The sequence below is a fragment of the Heteronotia binoei genome, chromosome 8 (assembly GCF_032191835.1).
Source record: "Heteronotia binoei isolate CCM8104 ecotype False Entrance Well chromosome 8, APGP_CSIRO_Hbin_v1, whole genome shotgun sequence".
Taxonomy (NCBI): Eukaryota; Metazoa; Chordata; class Lepidosauria; order Squamata; family Gekkonidae; genus Heteronotia; species Heteronotia binoei.
Window position 1 is genome coordinate 75,964,703 of NC_083230.1, and position 14,929 is coordinate 75,979,631.

The following is a 14,929-nucleotide window of genomic DNA, read 5'->3' on the forward strand; positions in this document are numbered from 1 at the left end:
AACCCTCCTTTTTATTGGTTGAAAACATACCACACAACCTTTAAAACTTCTCAGCAGTTTCATCAGGCACATCACAACTGAAGCAGAAATTATTTGACATGTAGGATTTTAAGAGCTGCGGCTAGGAGAAAACTAAACCTTTTGCATCTGTGGAAGTGGGTTCCTGTGGTGATCCTGTTCAGCAATCCATCTGCAAGCACTCCTGCTTTTGCCTGAACACTGGATACCTTCTGATTCCTCAGTAAAGTATAGCACATTGTATCCTTATCACTGAGGCTCAGAATATCCTATTTGACAAAAAAGTATGGTAACGTTCTGTAAACTATTGTTATGCCATTAAAGATTATTGGAATTGGCAGGGCTTTTTTTGTAGCAGGAACCCCTTTGCATATTAGGCTGCACCCCTCTGGTGTAGCTAATCCTCCAAGAGCTTACACTAGGCCCTATAAGAACAGCCCTGTAAACTCTTGGAGGATTGGCTACATTAGCGGAGTGTAGCCTAATATGCAAAGGAGTTCGTGCTACAAAAAAAGCCCTGGAAATTGGTAATGTTTCTTAGCAATTGTAAATATCCCCTTCAGCAGGACTTTATAGCTCTAGTCAAACAGCCACCAGGACTTGTGGAAGGTGATCCTCCCACCTGGCTGAAGGGCATGAGCAACTGTGTGTGAAAAGTCATTCATTCATTCATTCATTCATTCATTCATTCATTCATTCATTCATTCATTCATTCATTCATTCATATTTCTATCCTGCCTTTCCTAGATGGGCTGAGGGCAGGTCACATCAATAAAATAGATTACATAATTTCTAAAACAACTAACGAAACAAAAAACCAAACAAACTAATTGACTGACTAAAAATTCAGATGGTGACCATTTCAAAATCCTGGTCCCTAGCTGAACAATAACAATAGATTATCATAATCATAGTCAGTCACTACTCCAAAGTGGGCCAGCACTTGACAGGGAGATAATATCAGTGTTCAGTGATGTCCACCACCTCAATTAAAGGCCTGGTGAAACAGCTCTGTTTTACAGGCCCTGTGGAATTTCAGCAAGCTCTGCAGGGTCTGGATCTGTAGTGGGAGCTTGTTCCACCAGGCAGGGGCCAGGACAGAAAAAGCCCTGGCCCAAGTTGAGGCTAAGTGGACATCCTTTGGGCCAGGGACAACCAGAAGATGTTGCTCAGCAGAGTGTAAAGTTCTCTGGGGGTATATGGGGAGAGGTGGTCTATTAGATATACTGGTACTATGCTGTTAAGGGCTTTAAATGTTAACATACAAGTTATCACAGTTCTGATGCTGAAAGTGGCAGAGAAAGAAACAAAGTCTGCTTTGAGATGGCTCTGAAGCACCTTGGGAATGCAGAAGCTCCCTCTCTTTTTCTCTCTGAGGTTCTGGTGGGGGTGGAGTAGCTGATCTACTACCTTGCAGAAATGCCTCTGTGTCTCCACTCTGTTCTGTCTCTATAGTTGTAAATAAAGCCAGTACTGCAAAAACGCCATAATTCTTTTGTGCTCTTCACCTTCCTCCAAAGCAAACCATACTGAATAAACACTAGCCCATGAAACGTCGCATAACTTGGTGAACTGGGGCAGGTGTAACAAAATGTTCCCACTACCTTGAAATATGCCAAGATATGAAGATATTGTAAAAGATCATCAGGTGTTGAGCTATCAAGAAGTCGTTTTAACATTAGGGGATAGGCCAATGTTATTTCAGTTTTTTTCCCTTCAGATCAGGCACTTGCCAAACACGTTGTTCAGGAAATATAGTGGATAAACATCAAAAAGGGATTCTTTATAATCTGTGCTGATCAGCGACTGGTGGTTTACTTGTCAAAATTTATTCTTTATGACTAAATCTAGAAAATGATATTTTAACCAAAATTAGAAAATGGAATAGGGATTTACAGGTGAATATTGATTTGGAGGGGAAGGCACCATGGTACAGCCCCATTTTGTCAGATCTCTGAAGCTAAGCAGGGTTGGTAGATGGAAAGGGGACCACCAAGGGAGACTCTGCAGAGCAAGGAAATGAATTATCTCTGCTTCTCACATACATCTATTACATTTTCTAATATAATAGATGCATCTGAACTACCTCTGCTTCTCACATACATCTATTGCAACAAGCTGCCCTGAGCCTGTTCACAGGGAGGGCAGGATATAAATAGAAATAAATAAATAAATATTTTTGGATATTATAATGTTTTGGAATAATAAGGTAAGAAAGTGACCAATTCCACAGTCACTGTTGCTCCGCCTCCAGGCTTCTCCTTTTGTCAGATCATGCAATTGATTCCCCACCAGCTGCTCTGTGGGCGCATTTTGATCCATGGTTCCCTTCAATTCTCTCTGTGTTTTCTCTATCTCTAAAAAGCCAGGGAAAGCAGAAGCCCAGGGGTGGAGCAACAGTGATACCGTTTTCGCACACAGTTTACCATGCGGTCACATTCCTGTTCTCTCCATAGCGTCCATCGGATTTCCTACTATCTGCGCTGGAGTTACAGGAAGTGCCACGGCTTTTGCGTAGCAAACATAAACTGGGTTTTAGTGGTTTACATTTGCTATCCAAAAGCCGGGGCACTTCCTGTAACTTTGGTGCAGATAGTGGGAAATCCGATGGACACTGCGGAGAGAACAGAAACATGACCACGTGGTAAGCTGTGTGCGAAAACGGTCAAACTGTGGAATTGGTCAGTGTTTTCTGACTTATTATAATGCTTCTTTGTTTCTTTCTGTGATTAGGGATATAATTATGTTATATTATATTCTGAAAAATCCAATACAAATGGGGGGGGGGGGAAATCTGTGAATTCATTTTTTACATGAATAGCATGAAAATAAATTGTGTTGAAAATCCACAAGATCATGTGTATGTTGATGAGATATCAGTACCATGTACAAATTGACATATAAACCAAGTAGTCAGGGGTCCCCAACCTTTTTCAGCCTGCTGGCACCTTAAGAAATCTGACACTGGATGGATACAACCACAAAATGGCTGCCACAGGAGGCGGAGCCAACCACAAGATGACTTTTTAACAGTTTTGAATTGGAGTGGAGATACTTGGGAGCTACTTCACACAAACAACTTGATGTATGGAGCAGCTAGGTTCAAACAGCAGTGGACATCCACATCACTGTATCTAAATAAATTGTTCAATTCTAAGCAGAATTACACCCTTTTAAGTAGGCTTGCCAATCCCCAGGTCCCAGCGGGGGTTCTTCCGCTTTCCCAGGCTCCTTCCCGCCCCCAGTAAGCTGGCCAGCGGGGGGAAGCCCCTCCCCAAGAGGACCATGTGTCTTTACACCTCCAGAGGCTTCAGTCTCTGATTGAAAGACTTCCTATTGGGATGGTGTGTCTGTGTTACTTTGAAGAAGTTGGCAGCAACTCGTGAGTAGAGAGGTCAATTCCTCACTTCAGAGTCACCAGAAACAGGGTGGGGGAGGTAAATGTCTGCTGAGCACTTCATTATTCCCTATGTGGAGATCAGTTCTCATAGGGTATAATGGGGAATTGATCTGGAGGTTTCGGGGACTCTGGGGGAGCTGTTTTTTGAGGTAGAGGCACCAAATTTTCAGAATAGTATCTAGTGTCTCTCCCCAAAGTACCCCCAAGTTTCAAAACATTTGGACCAGGGGGTCCAATTCTATGAGCCCCAAAAGAAGGTGCCCCTATCCTTCATTATTTCCTACAGAAGGAAGACATTTAAAAAGGTGTGCTGTCCCTTTAAATGTGATGGCCAGAACTCCCTTGGAGTTCAATTATGCTTGTCACACCCTTGTTCCTGGCTCCGCCCCCAATGTCTCCTGGCTCCACCCCCAAAGTCCCCAGATATTTCTTGAATTGGACTTGGCAACCCTATTTTTAAGCCCTTTGGATTCAAGTGATTTACAAAGGCCTAACTCTGTTTAGGATTGTATTTGATGGATCCCAAAGTAACAAAAGATTGAATAATGAGTTAATGTAGACCATCTTCCGTTATCTTTTTGTTTACAACTGAAGAAGTTTTTTTAAAAAAAAATGCTTGGCAGGATGTTGGTAATTAAACTGTTTTATTTATTTGCTTTCCCTTGAAAGAAAAGTCCTTAAAGTCATCTGGAAATTCTGCAAGCCTTTGGCCTGAGGCGGACATGGAAATGGCTGCCAGAACTGGATGTCTTTTGACACAAATGGAAAGTTTTGAACCGCATACTGTGACAGTAGAATGGCAGTGTTTCAGGGACTCTCTGGCCAGGGGCCTGTTCTAGGCACCGAATATAAACTGCTGCTGAAAAGCAAAGCTCCCAAGAAGCTGCTGGGTTTTTCAAGAGAAGATTCATCTGTAGAAAGAGTTTTCTACAAGCAGGAAGAAGATGGGAAATCTTCTGATGTTGCTTTTGCTTACTCTGGTGTTGACAGCCCCCTGCTGTTGTGAAGAAGGTAAGAGAATGTGACCTGGATAAATAGTATTACTTAGCATTTGCATAACAGAATACTTGTGAGTGTTTAAAGACCTTCACATACATTATCTTGTAATTCAAAAATCCACTATGTCAGACAGATCAGCAGTAGTATCCCCATATAACAGATAGGAGCTGAGAGAGAAAGTGGCTTGACTGAGTCCATCTTGGAGTATTCATGGCTAAAATTCAAAACAGAGACTGCTTGATTTGAAGTTCTGTCTCCTAGGCGGCAATCTTACGAATGCTTTCCTAGGTCTAATTGCCATTGAATAAAATGTGACTTACTTCTAAGTAGGCCTGCATAGAATCATTCCCTTAGCCACTATGCTATATAAGTGATCAAACCATGATTTTTCATGGGAGCCTGGCAATGTATTCAGACTCTAGCTCAGAAAAGGACAAATTTTATAGAGATAGAATCACAAAACCATTCTTCTCAAACTTGCTTCAGTTGTGACTGGTATGCTTGCCAATAGTGAACCTGACCATTTGGATGTCCCATGTCCACAAAGTAGCTTTCATCTGGCCTGTTTCATCTGTTATAACCACAGCTGTGAAAATAGCCAGCCAGGCAGAGAAATACTTACTTGGAATGAGATTCTGGTGGAAACTGAGCTGGATGTCATACAAAGACTAACAAGGGACATCAGAGCCATAAACTTATGCTAATTTTACACTAGTTTAATTCTTGTCTTATAAAAAAAATTACTTTTGCATTTAAAAACATTACAGCTTGCTCAGAGAGGTTCATAATAATAATGGCTTCTCTCCCAAAGAATCCTGGAAACTAGAAAGGATGCTAAGAACTCAAAATGATAGTAAGGGTCTCTAAAACCTACCCTTCCTAGTGTTTCTTGGGGTGAAGAAAGACTACCTGTGCAGCCCAATCCTATGAAAGGTTATTTTAAGTTAAATCCTACTGAGTTTAATATAGCTTACTCAGGGTTTTGTTTGTAGAACAAGCCCATTTTCATTTTGTTTGTAGAACAAACTCATTTTCATATTAGGCCACACCCCCTGACGCCAAGCCAGCCGGAACTACGTTCCTGTGTGTTCCTGCTCAAAAAAAGCCCTGAGCTTACTCATAAAACATGCATAAGACAACAAGAGTAGTTGCTTATACAAGCGTTATTCACGAATGATATGGGAATACATGCACCCACAGATGGACAAGGATGAAAGGAGTAAATCTTCCCCTTGGAGTAACTCCTGAATTTCACACAAGCAAATATCAGCTATTATTTACATCACATAAAATGCCCTTATGAACAGGAAGCTGATGAACAGAAGCACCATCCTCTGGCTAGTCTACTTTCCTTCATGAATCAGATTATATGTAGGGTTGCCAATCTCTTGTTGGAGGCAGGGGATCCCCCCACTTCAGGGTTATCAGAAAGCAAGGGGGGGAATGTCAGCCTTTTATATTATACCCTACAGAGACCATTTCCCACAGGGTATAATGGAGAATCAATCCAGGAGTATCTGGGGCTCTGGGGGGGGGGGGCTGTTGATGGAGGTAGAGGCACCAAATTTTCAGTACAACATCTGGTGCCTCTCTTCAAGAAACCTCCCAAGTTTCAAGACGATTGAATCAGGAGCTACAATTCTATGAGCTCCAAAAGAAGGTTCCCCATGCTCCATTATTTCCAATGAAGGGAAGGCACTTAAAAGGAGCACAGTCCCTTTAAATGTGATGGCCAGAACTTTCTTCAGAGTTCAATTGTGCTTGTCACAACCTTGCTCCTGGCTCCATCCCCAAAGTCTCTTGGCTGCTTCCCAAAGTCCCCAGATATTTTCTGAGTGGGACCTGGCAACCCTATCTGACACATCATGGAACTATTTTTAAAACGTCAGTTGACTAGGAGTCCATATACATATGCCTTAGCTGTTTCTGGATGTTTTTACAAAGAACGTGTTACGAATTTATAAATTCAGGTATCCCAAGAGAATGTGTGTGCCCAGATAAATAGGGGAGACAAATAAGTTCCTGCTTCTTATGCTTTTTCATAAGGTGCACTCAGATGGGCAGGTTGCCGTGGCATTATCTTGCCATGTGAGTTTGGAGTAGTTTATGTTGATCAGACAGTGCCTCCTAAGCTATCATCATAGTGTCCATGGTTGGTTGTCCACACGGTTAATGCGCTGCAACCACAGATCCAGGGCTGGATTGGGTGTTTATTTTTTCAAATTCCCGCTGTGCATGTGCAGAAGCAGACAAGTGCCACACATGCTTCTGGCTGGTTCTAGGGGGGCACTGAAGCACACATCAGAATGTGGTTGGGGGAAAAAAAGAATACACTGAAAATTGAGTGGAATGATCACATTGTTCATTAGTTTCCATGGCGCACTGAGGCAATCAGGCAGTTGGAAACATGCCATGGAAGCGCTTCACTGGGGTAGCCACTGGTATTTGCTGGCGGCTATCTAATGCATGTGGGAGTCCTTTTAGCACAAGGTAAGGACGAGTAGAGCATGGGAGTCAGATGTGCCCATTTGATTGTGCCCATTTGATCCGGAGGGGAGGGATGGCTATGTTGGGCCATACTGCTGATGTGATCACACCCAAAGTATCTTCAACCTTGATATTTAAGGGGACAGAAGCAAGAGGAGCAAGCCCTGTTGGGGAAGAAATGATTTGGCTTTCTCCCTTATCAGGCTTTTGGTGTGCTTTGACAGTTTGAACAAGAGTGAGCTAGTAGATGCTACATACTTGGAATTCCAAAACAGACACACACACACACAAACAAACAAACACACACACACGCATGCACACACACACACAGACAGAGTTTCTGGCAAAATCCCTTACCACAGATTTCAGAATATAGAAGGCATGTGATGAGTGGGTGTGTCTTCTTGTGGATTAGTAATTGGTTAAATAACCCACAGCACAGGACAGAAGAAAATGGCTTGTTCTGCATTAGGCATTATTTTAAAAATATTTTACAGTAATGCATAAATAAGTACAGCTCTAGGATGTGGTTTTGGTCACCCCTTGGCATAGATCTGGAAAAAAAGCAGAAATGGTTAACCAAAATGATCAAGGGGTTTCTTCTGTCTAAGGAAGGCTAAATAATCATCTGTTTTTAAGAAAAAGGATATGAAAGGGAGAGGGATATAACAGAGGTTTGTAAAATTATGTATAATGTTGAAAAAGTGGAGAGATCACCTTACTAGAATTCAGGGACAACAAAGTTGATGGAGAATAAATTCAAGAAAGACAAACAAGAGGGGGTGTCAAGCATGCGGGTTCAATGACGAGTCGAAGTTGATACCAAGACTACGTTTATTGATAGACCGATACTTTCTGTGTAACAGATTCTTGAGAGTAGGGTTGCCAAGTCCAATTTAAGAAATATCTGTTATACCCCTCTCCCTTTCATATCATAACACACACAACATATACTTTCAATCCATTTTCAATGCACTTTACAACTGGATTTTACTGTGTGAACTGGCAAAATTAAGTTGGAAAGTGCATTGAAAGTGATTTGAAAGTGTATTATTTAGTGTGTGATCGCAGAATAGTATTTTATCACATAGCTAAATTATGGAATAAATTAGATAATATTCAAGATAGACAAAGGAAGTATTTTATCATATAACTTACGGAATTTACTGTCAGAAAATGAAGCTGACTACTAGTTTTAAATGGTTGTAAATGGTGATTAGAAAAATTCATGAATGCTATGTCTATCAATTGCTATTAGGTATGGTGGCAAAATGAAGCCTGCATGATCAGAAGCAGGATGCCCCATAGTGTCAATTGATGGGTGCCTCTACATCTAATTTGTTGCCTTTGTCCAGGCATCTAATCAGCCACTGTGGGATAATGGACTAAATGAATCTTCAGCCTGCTCCATTAGGGCTCTTATGAGTTCATACCATTGGCTTCTGAACAAACTGTCAATGGCAGAAAATTATTTGGGAGTGCTTTATAACTTCTTTTATTTGTTTTAAATTATGGACTACCTTAAGTGCTTAATAAGACATGGTGGTATATAAATGTGACACTGGTTTTATTCTATCTCTTCTGTTGTTTTCCAGATACAAAGAGGCCCTTGGGTGAAAGTATGTGGCATCCATAAGTTTCCAAAGTCCTCTTTGAACCCAATTTGCAAAACAGGCTTTTGCCAAATCTATGGGAGACAGGTTGTTGTCACTGCATTTGATTTTTGTGGATCCTCCATAACTGGCTGCTAGTAATAGGGTTGCCCAGTCCCCCGCAGCTTCTGGCGAGGGACTTTTTTCACATGCGCATTGCACGCATGGTGCAATGACACCACCCAGAAGTGACATCATCACATTGGTGACACTGTGTGCTGGCTGCTCTAGGTGTTTCTGGGAAAACTATGGTTTTTCTGGATGCTCCAGTGATTTGGGAGGGAAAAACTTCATGGCACCTATTGTACCATAGAGTTGTTCCTCCCAAATCACTAGAGCGTTCGAGAAAATAATAGAGTTTTCTCAGAAATGCCTAGAGTGGCTGGTATACAGCGTCGCTGGCACAATGACATCACTTCTGGGTGACATCACTGTGCCGGTGACGTCAGGGGAGGTTCCCCCCACTGGCCGAATGTGGACCAGTGGGTTGGGAACCTCCAGGGCTAAAGAACCCCCACCCGACTTGGCAGCCCTAGCTGCTAGATGTGTTCGCCAGTGTAGCCATCTTTTTTTTTAAAAGCAGGGTTATTGAGCCTTTAATTAGTTTATGACAGAAAAAATCCAAAAGGTTCATCTTTTCCCAGCAATGAGGTACATTGATAGTAGAACCTTAATCTGTTTTTCTGCCACACAGCTCTTAAAGACTCAGAAGTCCTTCTGCAAAAAGTTGACAACCCTAACTAAATCTAGTATTATTGTTCAGGCTTATCATAAGTGGATTTTTTTTATTTACTTCATTTATACCCTGCCTTTCTCCCCTTTGGGAGGGGCCCAAAGCAGCTTACATCACTCTCCTCTCCTCCGTTTTATCCTCACAACATCCCTGTGAGGGTAGGTGAGGCTGAGAGAGTGTGACTGGCCCAAGGTCACCTAGCCAGCTTCTGTGGCAGAGTGGAGATTTGAACTAATTTTATTTACTTATTTTATTGTATTGTATTTATATCCCATCCTCCCCTGACAGGCTCAGGGTGGCTAAGGTCTCCCAGATCCTACACCAACTCTCTTCCAATTATATTTGGCTGGCTGTCATGCTTGGTTTCTAGAGAGGCCATATCTGTTTCCTTCAGTATATGGAGGGAACATGGTCTAGGGCTTTGCTCCCCCCCTTCCAATCCTTGCAAGAACTCCATTAGGAAAAAATCCCTTTTGGCCCTCCGGAGTTCCTCTGACCTCACATGTGGAGGTAAATTCTGACAAATAATATTCCTATTGAAGCTCATTCTGGAATTTCCTCTGAGAGCCAAACAAAATGGAGGAACTCTACAAGGGGGCCTGTGATTTCTGGCACTGCTTAAAATAATTTTTAAACCTGTTTACATGTTATAAGACACCTGGCATGAACTCAGTTTGCCAATTAGTCCCCCAGTGAATAAGCCCCCTGTTAGCCAGACACACTGGGCAGTCTCTTGCCTGCTGGTCTAGTAAACGATTAGGAAAGACATTCTCCCCAAGCCGCAGACAGACTGGTTTAGGACCCATTTCCATAGGCTTGGGAAGTGGAACATCTCCAGTGGACTATTAGATGCTGTAGAGAACACCTTTACGTATTCTTATTTCTTGAGATGCATTTATATATTGCCTTCCTGACAGTGCATTCAAGGTGGCTTACAATTCAAAATAACACCTACAATGTAACACATACAAGTCAAAAAGGCAAAGGGAAATGAAAAGGAAGTGCAAAAGAAGCACATTCAAGTACTTAGATAATTGCATGGAAATAATGGCATTCTGCCAGGGAGATGGGCAATCTGGATTTCAAAACAGAGGTGAAGAATGGCAATATGTCAGGCAGGTGCAGAGGCACAGGTAAGCTAAGGTCATTCATGGTCATGCCCCTTTCTCTCTGAAACAAAACATGGCAATGAGGTACTTGGCAAGTTCAACATCTTCTATTGACTACACTCAAAAGTGTACCATTTCACAGTATTTGATGGTTGTCATATCAACAGCATTTACCATCAGATAGTACTTGTGAGCTGATGAATAATCGTATTTGCATCTTGCAGTGTGATAGAGTACATTCAACAGGAATAGTGTTTTGAAAGCTGACAGCTTCTGGCCAAAAGTGTTAGAGAGGCCAATAAAGTGTTCAAATTTCATACCCAAAATGTGAATTTGAATTTCCCTTCAACATTTCTCATTTGACTGGTGAAACTGTTTTCTCCCCCCTCAAATTGCAACCAGTTGTAAATATTAGCACTGTGATGAGGAAGACACTGCTTTGTTGACTTGAATGAATGAGAACCCTCTCCTGGAGGGAAAGCACCTGGCAGTGGGGTGAGATGGGGAACTTGTGCTGTGCAAGTAGGAACGTGAGGCTTCCACTAAAAAAGAGAATGCAGACAAATAAGTCCTTCTCATGACTAACATCCCTGTCTCACCTGCATCTCTCCTTTCCTCTAGTAACTCAGGTTCATGAAGTTAAACACCTGAGTGTATTAGGATGACTATATTAAGCTCACCCAGGGATGACAGGTCTCTCCAGCCTATACCTAATACTTCATCCACTGCAACATCTCTTTGCAGCTAGCAAACCAGGACTTGAGCGGGGGAATAGGTCTAAATACATGTTGATGGGGTCTGAACTGGCAGAGGTTGACCGGGAGAGAGATCTTGGAGTCATGATAGACAACTCACTGAAGATGTCCGCTCAGTGTGCAATTGCAGTAAAATGGCAAATGCTATGCTGGGGATTATTAAGCAGGGAAATGAAAACAAACCAGTCAATATCATAATGCTTCCGGTATAAATCGATGGCGCAGCCTAATTTGGTATACTGTGTACAGTTCTGGTCACCATACCTCCAAAAATGATATTATAGCATTGGAAAAAGTGGAGAAAAGGGCAACTAAAACAATTAAGGGGATGGAACACATTTCCTATGAAGAAAGGTTAAAGAGGTTAGGGCTGTTTAGCTTGGAGAAATGATGACTGTGATCTCACCTTTCCTACCACCACTGTATAGATTTCTTTGTCAGCAAAGAAGATCCTTTCTGTCAGCAAAAATGAAAACAGAGGCATATTTGCAGCCATCCTTTGGCAAGCTGAAGTGCTTTGTGACTTTTGATACAGGTCCCCACTAGTTCACACATATTACCTGAATCAAGACAAGCCTAAAATGACTCTGGAGGTCTGGAGCCTTCTTCCCTCTTTTTGTAATGGCTGTACTGGTAAGCTTGGCCAGTGGCATGTGTGGTCAGGAAGCCCTCCCATTCTGCTGCAAGAGGAGTGTGTCAGCAGCCGTACATAGTGCCAACCTACTTACTCCATAAAATACACATTTGAGCTTCAGAAATAGTTGGTTATTAGAGATTTTCCCCCTGCTTTAGTTGAACCATTTGGCTATTATTCTCATACTGTCGCATGTTATTTCCACCACAGGAATTAAGATAGATAAGGAAACTGCCAATGCCTTTGTGAGGAGGCAGAAAAGATCCTATCCATATTATGAAAGGTAAGAGTCTCTTCCAGGCTTTAATGTTGATATCCATAATTAATGTCTAATCTAAAGGCTGCACAGGCTGTAGAAAACCCTGAGATGCTTGCATATGTCACTCTGCATATTCATCGCACATACAACTCCATGGATTAACCAGAAGAAAGAAGAGTTGCAGGAGACATAGGGCGATTCCGCATTGGCCTTTGCTCCGGCTCCGACGCTGTGTTTCCCCCGGGGCAGATGTTGGTTTCTGCACATTTTGACCTGGGGCGGCAGTTTGACCCGCCTCCGAAGCGGTGCTGCCCCAGATTAAAGAGATCAGCAAAATACCAGATCTTTTTTTTTGCTGCGGTTCCGAGGCTTGGAATTTTATGTGTGGAACTTGAGCCACTGCGCTGTCAAACTTCTTGCATCAGTAGAACACACACATACCTCCACGCCCATGATTCCGCCCAGTTATCTCATCATACTTCCACAATTTTACTCCCTTTGAAAATTATGCTATATTTTCCTGAAATGGATTAATTTTGTTTTAAAAACAACTTGTTTCGCATTACAACGCAAAAATATAGCGATGTAACGCTATTTTCTTTTTTCAAATGCATCAATTACTTGCACCCGCCCCCTTCTTTACTATATTCCACGTGAATTTGTTAGCCATTGCATTATGATTACGTTCTTCCCCCCTCTGAAAAAAATCAATCCTGACTGCTATATTTTTTCCAAATAAGATCGTTGCAACGCAACTAAATAAAAAGCAATGTTGCACAAACTACTTTAAACATGCGTGATTGCCACCTTTATCAATCCCCCCCCCCATGGCCTCAAATGGGAGCGGAAATTTGATTATGTCTACAGCTTTATATTTTTGATAGGTTGGGGAAACTTTCTCCCTTAACCCCTCTGCATATTTCTTCCCCCCCCCCTTTCACGCATCTGTTTGTAATTTATTATAGGTTTTAACGGAAAACTGTGGGCTTAACATTCAGCGTGTGTGGATAAAAACGGTGGATCGCCGACTCAGATTTCATGGGGCTTAACCTGCCAATGGCAGGTTGAAAGGAAAACACGTGACTTTGCCAGTATTATGCCTCTGGCAAACAAAGACGTTACGTAGTAACGCGAACACGCATGCGTGTAAAAAAAAAGGGAAATGTATGAGGGAGGGGGAAACTCCGGGAGCAGCGGTAATGCGGAATCAGAAAGCATGGAACAGATTGGGAATTGAATCCGGGGGAAATCCTCTAATGCGGAATTGGGAAATCTGGCCTGCATGGAACAACCCCGGAGTGAAAGGAGGGCAAACGCCAAATGCGGAATCAGCCCTTGTCTCTTCCTTAACTTAGCCATTCTCCTCAGCTGAGGGTAGATTTAAACAGGCCTCAGATTCAGTGGGAGCTCACAGGAGTGCAGCTCCTAAACCTTTCTGAGAGTTCCACCTCCTCCTTCTGAGAGTCCCACCTCCTTGTCCATTGAATAGTATGTGCGGCTGCATAACAATCCCTGGATGAACACCACCTATTATTCTACAAAATGATCCCTGGATTTAAATATCTCTTCTCCCATTTAGAGGTATCAAAGTACCTAGGGCAGTAGGTGTCACATTTAAAAAGCCCTTTGCATTAGCTTAAATGTGGCCAGCATCTCCACGTGGAGGCCAGCAGATGGGAGGGATGTGTGGTGTAGGTAAGAAGATGCTGCATGTGCTTGGACTGACACATATGGCTTGTCAGATAACGGTAACAATTATGGCTACAGAGTTCCAGGGTAGATAAGAGATTCCATTCCCTGTGTTGCAGGTACTATGAAATGTTTAAGTCTCCAATGGAGACGAAGCATGAACAGTGTGAAAACTATGCACCTTGTGACTACTACTCTGAAATAATAGGATTTCAAGCAGCATATTCCCTTGTTTTTGGAAGAACCTGAAGGTGATCGTTTCATGATCTCAGCTGGATGGAATCTCTACACGGAGCCATTGGAAGGGAGAGCAAATAAATGGGAAACAACACTGGTTTCACATTACTGGTACAAGTCCTGCAATCATTATTTATGCAGACTGTCTACTTTGCATTCAGGAAATAAGAAGTAAAACACTAATCCTTTGTTCTGGGGGCATCCCTGCCAATAATCAGTTCCACAATCAATCTCCAATTTATTTGGATGTCATGGAGGGGGTGGCAGAGGTAAAAGGGTCAAGAATCTACTAAGTGAATAAACACAGATGATTTCCAGGACTGGCCTTTCTAGCAGGAGCCCTGAAGCAATATCAGTACCCTAAGTGCTGAAGTTTCTCAGAGTTGAAATGATGGCATAAGAATTTTGGACAGGAGGTACAAACTTTCTGTGCACAACCCAAATCTGACTTTGTTAAAATACTTTTCAGCTGTTTCTAGCTCTAGTTAATTATTTCAGTGTTTTTAATTTTTTTTCTTTCTTTCTAGAAATAGTGAAATAGTCACATAGCCAGTTTGATTTCCTAGACATCATTTAGGACTTACAAAGCTATGTAACAGTGAAGGTATTTCTTTCATGTTTTAGTGGTCCTTACTGGAATTGCCGCAAAGCTAAATCTGATTGGCTACATGAGGATCTCACTCTTTCTAGCAGAATGGTGCCTGAAGTAGCAGCCAATCAAGTACCAAGAAGGAGAATGCTGCAGGTTCATGTATAACAGAAGTTCCCAGCCTTTTGGTGTGGTGACCCACAAGTCCAAATGCATTTGGTGTGGTGACCCATCCATGGCTGGCCCAAGGGGTTTTTTTTACACCCTAGGTAAACTATGACCTTGGCACACTTCTAGTTCAGCATTCCCTTTTTGACAGTGGCTAACCAGATATTTTTGCGAAACCAATAAACATCACACAAAGGGTG

The 14,929-nt window shown here is 42.2% G+C and overlaps 1 protein-coding gene across 1 annotated transcript; it reads left to right on the forward strand.

Moving 5' to 3' along the window:
* The first annotated feature begins 4,287 nt into the window (after positions 1–4,287).
* LOC132575891 (matrix Gla protein-like) lies at positions 4,288–14,080 on the forward strand. The gene is made up of 3 exons (XM_060244575.1): positions 4,288–4,429; positions 11,998–12,070; positions 13,855–14,080. Exons 1-3 carry the CDS (start codon positions 4,363–4,365, stop codon positions 13,982–13,984), a joined length of 270 nt encoding a protein of 89 aa, XP_060100558.1. The 5' UTR covers positions 4,288–4,362; the 3' UTR covers positions 13,985–14,080.
* The last annotated feature ends 849 nt before the right edge of the window (positions 14,081–14,929 follow it).

Coding starts and splice junctions, on each gene's coding strand:
- LOC132575891 (XM_060244575.1), top strand. CDS start 4,363: ATGGGAAATCTTCTGATGTTGCTTTTGCTTACTCTGGTGTTGACAGCC. Junction 4,430..11,997: donor CCCCTGCTGTTGTGAAGAAG/GTAAGAGAATGT, acceptor TTTCCACCACAG/GAATTAAGATAGATAAGGAA. Junction 12,071..13,854: donor TCCTATCCATATTATGAAAG/GTAAGAGTCTCT, acceptor CCTGTGTTGCAG/GTACTATGAAATGTTTAAGT.